Here is a 17,316-nt window from a genome sequence, read left to right on the forward strand (position 1 = left end):
AACGGTTGCAGGTAAAGCTTGGTTATTTGATTCTGGTTGTTGCAATCACATGACCTCAAAACCTGATGTATTTGTCACACAAACCACAACTACATCTCCATCTGTTGTTACGACCGCTAATGGAACCAGTCTACCTGTTCATTACAGTGGGCATATTTCTACAGCCCAATTATCCTTACCAGATACACTTTACATCCCAAAGCTATCAGTTAACTTAATTCCAGTGGGACAGCTTTGTGATATGGGTCTAAACACTTTATTCTCCCCTTCTGGTTGTTATCTTCAGGATCCCAACACGAAGAAAACAATTGGGATAGGCCGTAAAGTGGGTCGGCAGTTTGAGCTAGTTTATCTCTGCAAACCACAACCTTTTTTTCACTCTTCTCTATCAGCATCCGATGGCTCTCCCAGTGATATATATATATATATATATATATATATATATATATATATATATATATATATATATATATACATGGCATTCAAGATTGGGACATATCACTTTTGATAAACTTAAAGTTCTTACTTTATCTGGTATTTTGGGGTCGGTTAAACCTGACAAGTTATCTTGTTTATCATGTCAATTGGGAAAACAACATGCCTTACCATTTTGTAGAAATGATGTTAATTCAGTTGCTTCTTTTGATTTGATTCATTCAGATGTGTGGGGACCTTCTCCTCTTCCTTCAATGGGAGGGTCAAAATATTTTGTTATCTTTCTTGATGATCATACGCGATTTACTTGGATATATCTAATGAAAAATAGATCTGAACTACCCCATATATACATGAATTTTGCACGTATGATCCAAATCCAGTTTGCTAAACACATAAAAGTCTTTCGTGCCGACAATGCCATGGAATACAAAGAACGTTCTTTCCTTGACTTCCTCCGCCAACAAGGCACCGTATCTTAATACTCTTGCCCCGGTACTTCCCAACAAAACGGTAGAGCTGAACGCAAACATCGAATATCCTAGATATTGTTCGTACCTTACTTATCTCAGCTCAATGCCCAGAACGTTTTTGGGGTGAGGCTGCCCTTTCAGCAGTCTACACCATTAATCGCCATCCCATTACACTTCTCCAGAATCAGTCTCCGTATGAAGCTTTGTATGGACAACCTCCTAACTACAATCTACTCAAAGTATGGGGTTGTGCTTGCTTTGTCTTGCTACAACCACATGAACACACCAAACTTCAACCTCGATCCCGTCTTTGTTGTTTCCTGGGATACTGAATCGAACACAAAGGCTATCGGTGTTGGGATCCTATCTCCAAACGACTTCGTATATCTCGTCATGTTGTCTTCTGGGAACACAAAATGTTCTCCTCCATTTCAACATCTCAATTGGAATATGATCATGTTCCTCCTTTCTTTACTGATACATCTGTTCAACTATTTCCGGGACAACCACCATCTTCTGTCCCACCTTCGCAGACAATTGTCGATCCTTCGTCTCCATCTATGGACATGTCTTCTGCCACACCATCTCATTCCTCACCATTGCATTTTCCCGACTCTTCTTCACCTGTTGATACTTCTCCTTCTATTACACCATCTGATCCTACATCGTTGTCTACATGTGATTCTACTCCCAACTCTTCCTCTATGGACTCTCCTGAAATGTCTGTTTTGCCTGATGAACTTACTACCGACAATCGCCGATCCACCCGGGTAAGACATATACCTTCTCATCTTCGTGACTACAAGTGTTATTCTACTCTATTCTCTATCCATACACCATCTTCGTATAAAGAAGCATCCTTTGACCCACTTTGGCAAAGAGCTATATCCGATGAATTAGAGGCTCTTAATAAGGCTCATACATGGGACATCGTCTCTCTTCCATCAGGAAAGGGCATCATTGGCTCCAAATAGGTGCTTTAAGTCAAAACAAACTCGGATGGCACTGTCGATCGGTACAAAGCCAGATTAGTTGCGAAAGGTTTTAATCAAGAATATGGAATTGACTATGAGGAGACTTTTGCACCTGTCGCTAGGGTTACTTTGGTTCGTAGCCTTCTTGTTGTTGTTGTTGTACGCCGATGGCCTCTTTATCAGATGGATGTCAAAAATGCTTTTCTCCATGGTGATCTCACCAAGGAAGTTTATATGAAACCCCCTCCAGGTGTTACTCACCCACATGATCATGTTTGTCGTCTCAAAAAGGCCCTTTATGGTCTTAAACAAGCACCAAGAGCTTGGTTTGAAAAATTCAACACTATTATTCAGTCTTTGGGTTTCACCGCCAGCAACTATGACTCTGGACTGTTCACTAAAACCACTACTTCGGGCACTATTCTTCTTATTCTCTATGTGGATGACATGATTATTACAGGTAGCGATGCTCATGGTATTCTTGATCTAAAACAGTCACTTAGTTCTTATTTTGAGATGAAGGATTTGGGTTTACTTCACTATTTTCTTGGTCTTGAAGTGCTTCCTCATGACACTGGCATTTATTTATCTCAAGCAAAATATGCATCAGATATTATTTCACGTGCCGGTATTACCGATTGTAAGGTTGCTAATACACCCTTAGACCCTAACTTTCATCTATCACCGGGTGATGGTTCTCTCCTCTCTGATCCTACCCTTTACCGTCAGCTCGTCGGTTCACTTATCTACCTGACCGTTACACGTCCCGATCTTGCGTTTGTTGTTCATATTGTTAGTCAGTTCATGGCTTCTCCTCGAACAACTCATTATATTGCAGTGTTGCGTATCTTACGGTATATTAAAGGTACCATATTCCATGGTCTCTACTTCTCATCCACCTCATCTTTAGAGCTTCGTGCCTTCTCGGATGCAGATTGGGATGGGGATATCACAGATCGTCGATCTACCACCGGATTTTGTTTCTTCCTTGGTGATTTGCTAATTTCATGGCGTAGTAAGAAACAATCATTAGTCGCCAGATCTAGCACCGAAGCTGAATATCGGGCTCTTGCTGACACCACCCAAGAGCTCGTATGGTTGCGTTGGCTTCTATCAGATATGGGTCTTTCTCTTTCTTCACCGACCGTCATATGGTGTGATAATACAAGTGCCATTCAGATTGCTTACAATGACGTGTTCCATGAGCGCACCAAACACATTGAGATCGATTGCCATTTTGTTCGACAACATGTCATTCGCAATACCATTACTCTATCTCCAAGCTCATCTACCGACCAACCTGCTGATATCTTCACTAAAGCTCATCGTCCAAGACGCTTCTCTATTCTACTTTCCAAACTCAATTTTGTCCCTCATGAACCATCTTGAGTTTGAGGGGGGGGGGGGGTGTTAATATATTTATAAATATAGTTGAAGGACTCTTTTTGTCATTTATGTATAATTGTCCAAGTATTTAGTCTTTGTATGGTCTTTCTTCTGTAATGAATTTTGGTTAAATCAATTTAGATCGTTCTCAAATGCAAAAGATAAGAACTTACACATGCCTGATAACGAAACTTCATATCCCCCTTGTAATCCACCGAGCAACAAAAATCAGAACATAAATTAGTTAAAGGGAATTAATAAATTATAGGAACATGTAAAAACAAGAAGATATCCATAGCAGAGATTAAATGAAAAGAAAAGTGACTGAACTTGGAATTAGGAACCAATAAATTTCCACATACATAAAGTTGCCTCTACAGTGAACCAAACAAATACCTTTACAAAAACCAACTATTATAACTTTAAATAAGGATATAAAACTTACACTCCAAGAGATGTTGTTAAGAATTTGATGACAATGCCCCGGGTAAAGCTTAATCCACTTACCATTCGGAAAAAAAATGAGCACACAACAACTTCCATGCTGAATATTATATGCTAAATAATTAAAACTTAACTAAAATATCAAATATCATATAAACTTCTATTATATCAATTAATACAAAAACATCAAGTCGTAATAGCATAAATTAGAAGTGATTCGAGGAAATCAACCCTTTTTATGTAGAAAACAATCCAGTACGTGAAAGGAACAACGTATGAAAACTTTGTATTTTAAGAGTACTTGCTCTTTTAGTACCTCCAGCACCATCATCAAACTTGTAAATCGAATGAACCTAATAAAACCCTATATATTGCTCCAAAATTCATGTACTTTGATGTGGTTGGTCTTATTTCATAAAACAAAGTTTGAAAAATGCAAAATCTTGAAAACCCCAAAATGACAGCAGAAGAAAAGGTGGCATCCACGATGATGATGATGCAGTGGTGACGGCTAGGGATTTTAGGCAGGAAGTAGGAGCGACATGGTGGGTAACCGAATGGTGGTGCCATGATAGTGAGTATGGATTACAGAAAAAATGCAGGGTTACGATGGTGATGAAGCGAACGGTGCAAAGATTAAAAAAGAGTGTTACTTTAGATTTTCAACAAGAGAAGATGATTAGGCATCAAACCTTCCTCAGAAATTCGACGCATGCTGAGGTAAAAGGAAGCAAAAGGGAAGGAGTCGATTAAAAAGCAATGGCGGTGGTTATATCCCGATTAATCTTGGCCTTGTCAACTTTCAAGCCTTTTGCGTCACTAAATGTCTAAGGTGTTGTTTGTTTTTTGTAAAAATAACAAAAAAAAAATTAAAAAAAAAAACTCTTCATACCTCTTATTGTTGCGCGGTGCGGCACACATGCAACACTTTTAATTCCACAGTTATTTGTTTTTCAGAAGTCTTCAGAGTTAAAAACTTCTATGCGTGTTCTTTTTGGGACAACATTTGCATTACCTCTTCCCACCTCTTCATACCTAAAACCTAAAAAAATAGGCCTCTCAAAGAAAATAGCGTCGCACGACGTCTTCTTCTCCTATCGACCCCCCTGCTCTCTCCAGTTTCATCCCCTGTCATCGGAGTCTTCTCGATGTCGTCGCCTTCTCGCCGTCACAACATCCTTCCCCGACGAACCCTCCTTCCGTGGTCGGTCACTCGACTTCATCAGGTAAGTCGTTCCTTTTTTTCTTTTTTCTTGTTGGATATTTGGTTCATGATTCTTTTTTCTTGCTGAATCGTTGATGATTGTTGATTATTTGTTGAATGTTCTTGAATTCTTGTTAAAATCGGATTTTTCTGACTTGTTTTTTTTCTTCTTTTTTCGTTTTTTTTAATTCTTGTTGAAACATAAAAAATTTAAGCTGGAATATCATAAATACTTGCTGAAACATCAATAGTTGTTTATTCTTGCTGAATTCCTTGCTGAAACATCAAAAATATATGTTGAAATATCATAAATAGTTGCCGAAACATAAAAAAGTTAAGTTGAAATATCAAAAAAAAACTTGTTGAAATGTGATAAATAGTTGCTAAATTATGATAAATAGTTGCTGAAATGTGATGGATTATTGCTGAAATTCATTAATTTAGGTTTTTGTTATGTTGAAATATGCAATAATCTTTGTTGAAATCTGATACATATTTGCTGAATTTTGATAAATAGTTGCTGAAATGTATTCTATATGCTTTGTTTTTTGTTATTAGCAATGGGAGATAAACATACATGGAGTAATGAGCAAATTAAATTCTTATTGCATACTTGTATTGAAGAAGTACAGACTGTGGGTAGAAAATGTTTGAGTTTGCACAAACATTCATGGAACAAGTTAGGAACAGACATTAAGGAAAAGTATGGTGTTGATTTGACTCAAATACAATTGAAAAATGCTTATGACAATCTTAATGACAAATACACAAGGTGGTTATACTTGAAAAACAAAGATGGCAACCTTTAAAATCCTCAAACAAACACTTTTAACTTAATAAATGATGAGTGAGGGGAATTTAAAAAGGTGTGTGTGTGTATATATATATACATACATATTTATATGTATTTTACTAATAGAGTTGGCAAATATTCTTTACTACTTTTGTTACATTGATTGGGTTTGAGGACATCTAAAAGTCGCTTCTTTGAAAACCGTTTTATTGGTGTTTCCAAAGCTTTGTACATAACTATGTGATGGAAATAGTGCATCTGGTAATCTCAGCTATGCCACATCCCAAACACCATTGGGACATGGATCATCTTCTTGCCATGTCGCACCACTACAACTTATGGACGTGTTTGGTCAACATTGACTATTGACTTTGACTTTGACCATAAGTTTGATCAGGGCTGACTGTGGGATGTTTTGGGCCATGTTTGGGCCTTTCTTGGATTGTTGAATTGGGCATTGGCTTTGGGGACAATTTATAAAGAGGGTAAAAAGGTCGTTTACCCTAGTTTGGACACTTAGTGTGAGTCAGATCCGATTATTGATGGATGATTAACTTGTGATTGATAGTGTGGGGATTCTTGTTGGCCAGCAGCTAGAGATTCTTTCTTTGAGATTCGGTGGTGCGAGGTAAGTTTCATCATTGTGTTTAGCGGGTCGAAGGCACCAATACCGGTCCATGGTTTATTATGTTAGGATGTTAGATGCCTACGTGACTCTTACATGTGTATGTATTGGTATGTATGCCGAGCGGGGATCGATGACGGGCAAAACCTGATGACTATATTGTATGTTGTTATCTTTGTGATTATCACATATGTTGGTAGGATTATATGTTTGTATATTAGGTAGGGCCCGTTATGTGAGTGTGAGCGGGGCCTGTATCTTAGTGGTGGGGCAATATGCGAGTGTAAGCGGGGCCAATATCTCAGTGGGTGGGTCCCGTTATGTGATTAACTATGTATGGTATGAGATATCTTGGGGAACTCGCTAAGCTTTGTGCTTAGGTTTTAAGTTTATGTTTCAGGTACTTCGGTTTTCAAATGGAAGAGCTCGAGATAAATGCAGATCACACACCACATGTTTCCGCATTCTGTGAATTACTCTGATTTGAAGATATTTTGTTGAATCTTGATAACCTTGGTTTTATGGGAATGATGTATTGACGATTTATTAATCTAAAAACAAAAATTTTATGTTACTATTTTTGGTATGTTTTAGATAGCAATCTATAAAATGAGTTGAGGAATCCCTAAGCACTCGATGCTCAATCTAAACATCCCAACTACTTCTTGATTTATTCAGTGACATTCTGAAAGGAACCACTAGCTACAACAAGCTTCCTTATTCAACATCTTCTTGCTGTGAAGATGACTCTTACATTCCTGAAAACATACATCTAATGATAACTTGTTCTGCACCTCCGTCTTGATCAAATCTTGAAATAAGGTTCTACATTCCCAGACCACAAATCCATAAGACATGTTCTTATGAAATCATAAACTCCATCATAGCAATGATCCTTCAACCAAAATAGTCGGTTCTCCCCCACTTCGGGTTCGAACTTCCATCAAATGACATTGTAGACATACCGAACCACAAATTGGTCTTCCAGATAAGGACAAAGTGAACACAAAGTTATCATGGATCTCAGATGGAAACCTCAAAAACCTCCCAATCATAACCACCTCTAATATCATAATCCCATGTACATGCACAACCAGCAATTCTGACCACTCATGACACCAATTTTCCTTCTAGAAACAAATGAATTACCACACACCTCACATAATAACTAGCACACAATTCACCACGAGCATTACTCATAATTATAAGAAGCATCATTCTCTTTGTCAGGATACATCAGAGACAAAAACAGTTGTTCTTACTGATTCGTTTCCCTTGGTTCGTGAAACAACCAACTAGTACCGGACCTTACCAATTTCAAGAAAACAGACCCCTGATCTCACCTCAAGGCAACCGTACCACAAAACCCTTTGTGCATTCCTACTCTGTCATACCCATCAACAAAGAAAACCATAATCTTCTAGACTCGTGTCAGGATTACATCCCATCTTTGAAAATCCCATGTCCACTATCTTTTCCTTCCGATTGTGGAATGTTGGAAGTACATAACCCACGTCGATGATAGCGACATCCCAATCCATCTATCATTCACTTTAATCTCTAGTTTCAATCCTCGAGCCATTCATCACAATCGTTTCCTTCTTGAGTTCCACGACTTAACTGTCACTACTTGAGCAAGGCCTTCCAGACCTCAAAATCAACTACCTTTCACGCTTCTGCACCATTAAAACCAATAGACATGCCCACTGAGGCCCGAACAATCATCTGGCCCATCCTCAACCTGGACGGTCATACCCGATAGCCGATAAAGGTGAAAATACACTGCAACGAATCATGGTGCCAAACCATGCTACCTTCCTTAACCAGTTCCTTAGAATCCCCCAATTTTTTCTCGAGTCGAGTATGGATCCTATGCTTTTAGTAGTACGATCCTAATACTACCTTCCATACTTATCCATACTTTCATCAAGAATCATCCCGGGTCCTCTAAGTAACCACTTTTATCTGTATCCGTCCGATCCATTCTTATGGAACCGTTCTCAAATAAATACCCATCGCTAAACAACATGGGTCAACCCACTACATCACATCCTTAGCTCTCCTAGGTTCCCGACCTCACCCTACTATCAGCTGCTGAAGAACTCGTAATAACTTCAGTTAACTACTTCATGAATACAATCTCATGCATCAAAGATTAGATAATCCTTCGAGTGAAAGACTCATCCCTACAACGGTTAGACTCAAACAAGAGCTCGACAGTAGGGTCAAATCCGTCACTCTGAGATTATTTAACCTATTCCACATGTGACTCAACATATTCACTTAAATAGTTTACTCACATCATCATGATTCCCATAAAGCACAAAGCAAGCAACATTCGTGCAATAACACTCCAAGTCACAGCCAAACAAAGGACGTCTCAATCTCACTTCCTACCAAGAAAGATTTCAGATCTAGCATAACATCCAATTCCTCTTAGGCTACAAGGCATCACATATTATGCCAATCCATCCACCAAACATTTCTGTAACTAAGATATGTGAAACGCGTTATGGATCTAACTAAACAACTCGAGACGATTCAAGCGATAAGCAACCCGGCCCACCCAGGCCAAAACCCTGAAAAAGACCGATGTACCCGGGGCAACCACCACACTACTCACCGCCATCAATTGCATAAGGAACTCCCCCTAACATCCCCTAACTAGCCCACGAATACCATTACATATCGCCAACACCAGATAATTCTTCGAATGAAAGGTCTCACACTTCAGCGGTTGGACTCAAACAAGAGCTACGCAATAGAGTTAAAGCCTAAACCTTCTAAAATTATCTAGTCTCAAGAATAGGTAACTTAATATACTCGCTTACTAGTTAGCTAAGGTTAATGGAAACTCCTAAAGCACAAAGCAAGCAACATTTGAGCATCGAGTAATCGGAACAAGCAAAACCTAAACATGTCATCCTATCATTGAATGATCAGTACTAGCATGCAAGTCTACAAGCTCATACAATAGACATATAAAGGCATCTCTCCTAGCATTCTATCATGCAAATCCTGAGCAAATCCTTAGCCCTAATTAGCATGTGATTTACATGTTCACAAATCAAATCATGTCATAAAACATGCATGGGTGTTTTGGGAAAACTTACTTGAGCTCGGCTGATTGCATGCAATACACCCTACTTCTTTTATTAGAAAACCTCTTTTATGTTAAAACATTTTTTTTAAATCTACCAAACCCTCAGTTTGAGTTCAGACACACCCAAGAGTATGCATGAATCCCTCAAACTAAGTCGTTGATATCAACTTGTAACATCCTAAAATTTAAGACTAATAATTTCGATTTTTAAATTAATAAAACCGTTATCCAAGACAACATCTTCAAAACCATAGGGAATCAAACTGTATCAATAACATCCAAATATATAAGAGTAATATAAAATGCAGATCGATGTGGTGTGTACACTGCAATCATCCCGAGCTCCTCCTCTTCGAACTAGAAGTACCTGAAACATAAGCTGAAAACCGTAAACACAAAGCTTAGTGAGTTCCCCCAAAATATCACATACCATACAAACATACTGCCAAGCCTATTTGGGTGTTTTCCTACCCTTTCGGTCTATTTCAACCGGATAATACCAAGCATATATGGGTGCTTGCAATCCCCTTCGGTCTATTTCAACCGAATATTGGGTTTATTTCACCCCTACTACTACCATATAATATCATAATATGAACCACATAGTCATCAAGCAAATACAAGCATAACTGACAGCTATCACAAAGAAAATCATCACACTACATCATAAACTAGTGGGCCGACATTGGTGTCTTCGACCCATGGATATAATGAAGGAAAACTCACCTCAAGCCGCTGAATCTCTCAAATAACATCTTGATCTACCGATCCGGAAAATCCCCACGTGCTAGCACCATCAAATAATATTCAATTAATAATTGGACCTCAACCCATAATTAAGAATCTAAATTACTTGTCCAATATCCAAGATAAAAGACCCTTTTACCCTTTTCTTACTTGGCCCAAAACCAAGGCCCAACTCATTCGCTCAAAAAGCTCAATTTCCTAAATGGCATCCCAAGGCCCAATATGGCCCATCTTCCTAATTGGGCCCAAAAACCATCATGAACCTAATTCCAACAAATCCCATATACTATCCATGGCCTAAAGCCAGAAGTCTATTGGCCCAACAAGGCCCAAACCCAAAATGCCTAAAATAGGCGTACTGGGGAGTATGTCATGCGTACTCCAAACGTACGCCTCGCACACCGACTGCCAAAGCACAATGTACAAGTCTCCAATGCATGAAACTCACATTACGTTGAGCGTACCCTCCTACGTACGCCCAACGTACTCATCAGATGTTCAAAAGTCCATAATAAGTTCTTAATGGTTAATAAAAAAGCATCCAAACACTTATCTTAACCCTAAATGATGTCTTAAAACATAAAGTCGAAACATTTAAGCCTATGCATAGCTAAAGAGGGCTAAATCTCCAAAATCATTACTTTCACAACACTCAAAACCACTTAACTCTTACATGGTTCTAAGGAAATGAACAAGCAAACATTTTTATGACTCATAACACTCTAAGACCTCAGAAAGGACAACTAATATGCCCTGGAGTACTCTATACTCACAAAGATCCAAACTTTGGGACAAAAAGCTTATGAAACTATGATATAACAAGATCTAAGAATAGAGTCAACAAGTTTGAAGCTTTATACCTCAAGAAGGTAGATCAAGATGCACCAAGCTTGGATTCACAAGCTTCAAGCAATCTCACACTTCTTCAGGAAGCTCCTTCTTCTTCAACAAGAACCAAAATGCATGAAATCACACCAAAAGGTTAAGAACCACACCAATAGTGGCTAGGGTTTCGTTTCTAGGGTTTAAGGGAATGGAGGCTGAAGATAACAGGATTTGGTGTTGAGTTAAGGAGCTTAAATATGGTCTAAGACCATAAATTAGGGTTTGGGTCTGAATGTAGTACGTCCAGCGTACTCCATAAGGCATCCGCGACTTCCCTCCCTAATACGCCAATCGTACTCTTAAAGTACGCCCAACGTACTAGGCTTAACCCTTAAACCTCCAACTTCCGAAAGTCATAACTTATTCGTTCTAGGTCCGATTTTGATGATCCTTATATCCACGGAAAGGTAACGATAAGCTCTACCCTTCTATAAACTCATCCTTGCCTTAAAATTTTCCAAACTAAAATCCAAAATTCATAAAAGGTTCAAACTGCCCATTTACGATTACACCCTTGGGCTCTAAATCACAGACCGAACTCCCGTATGAGATCAACAAAGGAGTCCGCCAAGGAGATCCCCTGTCACCATTTCTTTTCATTATAGCCATGGAGGGGCTAAGCATTGCTATGAAGACAACGTGTTAGAAGGGTATTTTCAAAGAGATAAAAATACCACATGATGACATATCGGTGTCACATCTCTTCTATGCGGACGATGCACTCTTCCTCGGTGAATGGAATAAAGAAAACATCAAGAACTTGGGCCGGATTCTCAGGTGCTTTCATGCCACATCAGGTCTCAAGGTAAACTTTAATAAGTCACGTGTTTTTGGAATAGGAGCGAATATGCACGAGGTAAATAGATGGGCAACACCACTTGGTTGTAAACCGGATGTACTACCATTCACTTATCTAGGCGTGCCAGTGGGGGCTAATATGAAGTTAATAAAGAACTGCCTCCTATCATGGAGAAATTCCACAACAAACTTTCCTCATGGAAGGCCAAAAACCTTTCTATGGGCGGATGATTAACCTTGACAAAGGTTGTTCTTGGCAGTCTTCCATCTTTTTTCTTTTCACTCTTCGTAGCTCCAAATGGGGTAATTGATAAATTAGAAAAAATCAGAAGAAAATTCTTGTGGGGTGGTACGGAAGAAAAGAGAAAGATTAATTGGGTGGCATGGGAGAAAGTAGTGGCACCAAAAAATGTGGGAGGTCTTGGGTTGGGATCACTCAAGGCTTTCAACCTATCTTTGATTGTTAAGTGGTGGTGGAGACTAAGAACATAAGGAAATACGTTATGGGAAAAGTAATAAAAGGAATCCATAATATTAGAAACAAAGCATCGAATTACATGGCAAGCAGTTCCATCCCAAGGGTATGGAAAATAATTGTTGGGGCAGGAGATGAACTGAAAAAAATGGGAGTCAACATAGAAGACATTATTGTAAAGAAGGTACTCTCAGGTGATAATACTCTATTATGGTTAGACAATTGGTGTGGTGGGTCTCTAAAAATTGCCTTCCCTGGATTATATCAATTGGAGAAAAAGAAGAAGTGCAGGGTGAGTGACAGAATCGAAATTGAAGGTATGGAGTGGGATTGGAAGGCAAGGCTCTCTACAGATCATATTAGGGAATTGAATGTACTAGTCTCAAGACTTGGTACATTTCAACCCACCATGGGGACAGATTCGTGAAGGTGTACCTTATCAGATGACAATAGATACCATGTCTATAAACTAAGAAGATTGATTGACAGCTCCTAAGCACTTACAGACAGTGTGCTGATTGACTGGATGCATGGTGTCCCAATTAAAGTGAACTGCTTTATTTAGAGAGCAAGTATGGATAGAATCCCACTAACTGTGCGCTGCAAAAAAGAGGTATCTTAACAGGATCTTCTAGGTGTGAATATTGTGAGACAGAAGATGAAAATACCTCACATGCTCTAATCAAATGCCCTTTTGCTCAGACTGTATGGTAGTGGGTATTTCACTGGTGCAACATATCTGCTCCCATGACTGATGATATTGGAGAAATGCTCACTTTTGTAAAAGATTGGGGGAATTGCAGCAGAAAGCGAAGTAATCTTTTAGCCATCTGTTATGGTACGATGTGGTCAATATGGAGGGCTCGATGCGACCAAATTTTCAAGAAGTTGAGGTGTTCCCCCGCAACGGTCGCAGATAATGTTAAATCCATAGTATTCACATGGGTCAAACACAGGAGAAAAAAATGTCATTACTAATGGATACAATGGTGTATTAACCCTTTTGATTGTTTGTAAAACACTATGTATGCTTATATTTTGCCTCATCTAGCATTTTGCTAGTTGGTGGTCTCTTTTAATAATATATTGTCGGTTCCAAAAAAAAAAAAAATCTAACTTACATTACCCATACCCAAATGGGTCTATATTTCTCTTTTAAAAAGGCCCTAAGCCTTATGATAACCGATCCTCGAAACACATCCCCGAATTAGGAACGATTTAGAACATGGTGTTACATTCAAATACTAAACTAAAACGAAAGATAATTGAGAAAATCACCCGAGTCGGCTATACGACATGAAGGATGATGAAATGATATCTGTATAAAGCCCGCGGAGAGATGACCGACGAGAATTGGTTGTCGGGAAGAAACGGTCATGAGCATGAAAAAAAAATTAGAGTCGTTCTCTCTTAGAAACCAATTGCAATTTTATAGGGATATGTTGAGATTTTAATTCATTTAACAATTACCATAAATAATTAATAGCTAAAATTATAAAATTAACTTTATATAGATTTTTGAAATAATTGGCTTACATTGATTCTTACATCACACAATAGATATTTAGAATATATATATATATATATATATATATATATATATATATATATATATATATATATATATATAATTTGACAAATCTAATTTTCTTCTAAACTAGTAGTAAGTTTACTTATATCAAAAATGAAACTTGAGTTTTGGGGTTATAAAATAATTTTAGCAATTGGGTTTTAAACTCCTAAAATCAATGATTGCTGGTTTGGGGTTATAAAATAAATGATCATAACTAGTCGACCGAATCGCTCTTTCGTTTATAGTTTAGGGGGTGAAAGTGAAAATTCGAGACTTCTAAAACGAGACTACAGAGCTAACTTGGGGGAAAAGCAGCCCTAATTCCCTCGCTGATTGATCCAAGAGCTTGCGATTGCAATCTATCTTCTTTCAGGTTAATTTAGGGTTAAAATCGGGTTCGAGAAGTTTGATATTTGTTATTCGTTTTCGATCTCGTATAACTTCATTGCAAATTTACAGGGAAAAATGACTCAGGATGTTGAGATGAAAGAGCAGCAGGTCCCGGAAGCTCCTTCGAATTCCGTTTCATCTACCACTCCTGTTTTACAGCGTAAGCATCGATGAATTCAGTCTAACTTTGTTATATCCTTTATGTTATGCTCTTTGCGGAAGAAAGTACATCTGAATCCGTGTTAACGAGCAAGTGATGTTCCAGCATGTTAGAACTAAAACCCTAGGCAATTAATGCTTACTGTTTAGATGAAAATAAAGTATGAACAGTTGATAATTTTGGATTCTCTGTGCGGAAACTATGTCAATTTGACATTCAGATTTGAAGGAAATCGCGGCACTGATTGAGACGGGAGCTTACGCTCGTGAAGTTCGTCGGATTTTGAGGGCTGTTAGGCTGACAATCGCATTGAGGAGGAAGTTAAAGGCTTCTATAATTTCTTCGTTCCTCAATGTTGCTCTTGCACCTGGATCAGAAGCACACACTCGATTATCTTCATATCTCCCAAAGGTTAGCTTCTGTGCTATGTATTATGAAAGACAACTCTTTTCATGCTATTTGGCTGTTTATTGTTCATGAAATACAAAATTTTGAATGAAAACAAACCTTTTGTATATGTAAATACATGAGAGAGCAGTATTGGACATTCCTGTTTTTAATTTCCTTGACGAAGCAATGCCTTATGATTTTGAACATAAACTCAGATGGTTAGGGTACATACGTACAATTCATCAACTATAGAGTAGATACAAATTTCTGGATGAACATTTCGAGACACGACATAAACTAATAGATGATTAGGGTACAGATGTACAAATCATCAACTATAGAGTAGATACAGATTTCTCGATGAACATTTATAGACACAAGCGTTTATTTCATGTATGATAATCAGAGTTTCTGGATGTAAAAGGAATGAAATAAACCAAAAACAAATTAAGAATAAACTTTGATAAATCTCAGCTTAAGTCCATTGGTTGATGATTTTCATGTTCTCTAAAGGATGATGAAAATGACATGGAAGTTGACACTGCATCATCTGCAACTCAAACCACCGTGAAGCATTCCCCAGAGCTTGAAATCTATTGCTACCTGCTTGTCCTAATCTTTCTAATTGATCAGAAAAAATACAGCGAGGTCAGCATCTTTAATTTTCCCGTTTTACCCTTCCAAGTTCTACATGAATCTCTATAGTCAATCAACCAAGATCACTTATTATTCTCATGACACACAGGCCAAGTCTTGTTCCTCAGCAAGCATTACCCGTCTGAAAAACCTGAACAGAAGAACAGTTGATGTTCTCGCATCCAGGCTCTACTTCTATTACTCTCTCAGCTATGAACTCACCGGCGATCTCTCTGAAATCAGAGGGTAATACTGTAATTATAGAATTATCTCTTCTTGTTATTCATAATCAGTTGTTTCTTCTTGATTAAAAAGCATGACATTTATTTATTTTTCCAGTAATCTTCTTTCTTTGCACCGTGTTGCTACATTGCGCCATGATGAGTTGGGCCAGGAAACTCTTCTCAACCTGCTTCTTCGCAATTACCTTCATTACAATTTATACGATCAAGCCGAAAAGCTCAGGTCAAAGGCCCCACGTTTTGAAGCTCATTCAAACCAACAGGTAGTACTATTAAAAAAAAAATTAGTAAATAAGGTGGATACTAATTACCAAAAAAAGCTCGTAAGTCCTTGTAAAATGACAAATTTGCCCTCGTCTCTGTTTCAGTTCTGTCGCTACCTCTTTTACTTGGGCAAGATTAGAACAATTCAACTTGAGTACACCGACGCAAAGGAATCCCTCCTCCAAGCTGCCCGGAAAGCACCCGTAGCTGCCCTCGGTTTCAGAGTCCAATGCAACAAATGGGCTGTGATTGTCCGCTTACTTCTAGGCGAGATCCCTGAACGAACTGTTTTCATGCAAAAAGGCATGGAGAAGGCTTTGAGGCCTTACTTTGAGCTGACAAACGTGAGTCCCCTCGACTCGTATTTATTTGTATTTAGTTTCTTTTCACTGGAGTTTATTATTTATTTATTTATTGGTTTAGGCGGTTAGAATTGGAGATCTGGAGCTGTTTAAAAATGTAGCAGAGAAATTCGCAACCACTTTCAGTTCAGACCGAACCAACAACCTTATCGTGAGACTCCGCCATAACGTGATACGAACCGGGCTCCGCAACATCAGCATTTCCTACTCGCGTATCTCCCTTGCTGATGTGGCAAAGAAGCTACGACTCGACTCACCGAACCCGATTGCGGATGCGGAGAGCATTGTGTCAAAGGCGATCCGTGATGGTGCTATTGATGCGACTCTAGATCATGTGAATGGGTGGATGGTGTCGAAGGAAACTGGTGATATTTATTCGACAAATGAGCCTCAACTTGCGTTTAATTCAAGGATTGCTTTTTGTTTGAATATGCATAATGAGGCTGTTCGTGCGTTGAGGTTTCCTCCTAATTCTCATAAGGAGAAAGAAAGTGCAGAAAAGAGGAGGGAAAGGCAGCAACAGGAGCAGGAGCTTGCTAAGCATATTGCTGAGGAAGATGATGATGATTTTTGATTCGGATTGTTGAGGTGAAACTTAAAAGGGAAGCTAGCTTTTGGCTTTTGGGTTGTGTTCTTGTTTTTACTGTTTTATTATTATTACATGTTGAAATTAAGTTCTGGGATTGATAGATTTTGTTATGCGTTTTTTATATTTTATGTTTGGTAGACTTGTGTATGTGGCTACTTTTGAAAATGATTAATTTGTGACGGCATGATGCTGACCTGTTGTGTAATTTTTTTATATATACAAGCCATATGGATATCAAAAGGCTAATCGTGTTATTCTAATGCAAGTAGTTTGGCAACGCATGCCGCTTTGTTTTCTATAGACAATGATATCGTGATGAAACAAAATAATTATTTTTATTTAACGCCCAGATTAGGATCCTCCAGAAA

General features: G+C 38.4%; 2 protein-coding genes across 2 annotated transcripts; both read left to right on the forward strand.

Annotated features, from left to right (window-relative positions):
- Positions 1-2,065: 2,065 nt before the first annotated feature.
- Positions 2,066-3,271, forward strand: LOC111884292 (uncharacterized mitochondrial protein AtMg00810-like). Its single transcript, XM_023880607.3, has one exon. The coding sequence runs from the start codon at positions 2,066-2,068 to the stop codon at positions 3,269-3,271; it is 1,206 nt and encodes a 401-aa protein (XP_023736375.2).
- A 10,881-nt stretch (positions 3,272-14,152) lies between these two features.
- LOC111884266 (probable 26S proteasome non-ATPase regulatory subunit 3) lies at positions 14,153-17,153 on the forward strand. The gene is made up of 8 exons (XM_023880578.3): positions 14,153-14,288; positions 14,375-14,465; positions 14,686-14,876; positions 15,369-15,503; positions 15,601-15,737; positions 15,831-15,996; positions 16,102-16,341; positions 16,421-17,153. The coding sequence occupies exons 2-8, from the start codon at positions 14,381-14,383 to the stop codon at positions 16,931-16,933; spliced, it is 1,467 nt and encodes a 488-aa protein (XP_023736346.1). The 5' UTR covers positions 14,153-14,288; positions 14,375-14,380; the 3' UTR covers positions 16,934-17,153.
- The last annotated feature ends 163 nt before the right edge of the window (positions 17,154-17,316 follow it).

Source organism: Lactuca sativa, chromosome 3 (assembly GCF_002870075.4).
Source record: "Lactuca sativa cultivar Salinas chromosome 3, Lsat_Salinas_v11, whole genome shotgun sequence".
Taxonomy (NCBI): Eukaryota; Viridiplantae; Streptophyta; class Magnoliopsida; order Asterales; family Asteraceae; genus Lactuca; species Lactuca sativa.

Coding starts and splice junctions, on each gene's coding strand:
- LOC111884292 (XM_023880607.3), top strand. CDS start 2,066: ATGGATGTCAAAAATGCTTTTCTCCATGGTGATCTCACCAAGGAAGTT.
- LOC111884266 (XM_023880578.3), top strand. CDS start 14,381: ATGACTCAGGATGTTGAGATGAAAGAGCAGCAGGTCCCGGAAGCTCCT. Junction 15,504..15,600: donor ATCAGAAAAAATACAGCGAG/GTCAGCATCTTT, acceptor CATGACACACAG/GCCAAGTCTTGTTCCTCAGC. Junction 16,342..16,420: donor CTTACTTTGAGCTGACAAAC/GTGAGTCCCCTC, acceptor TTATTGGTTTAG/GCGGTTAGAATTGGAGATCT.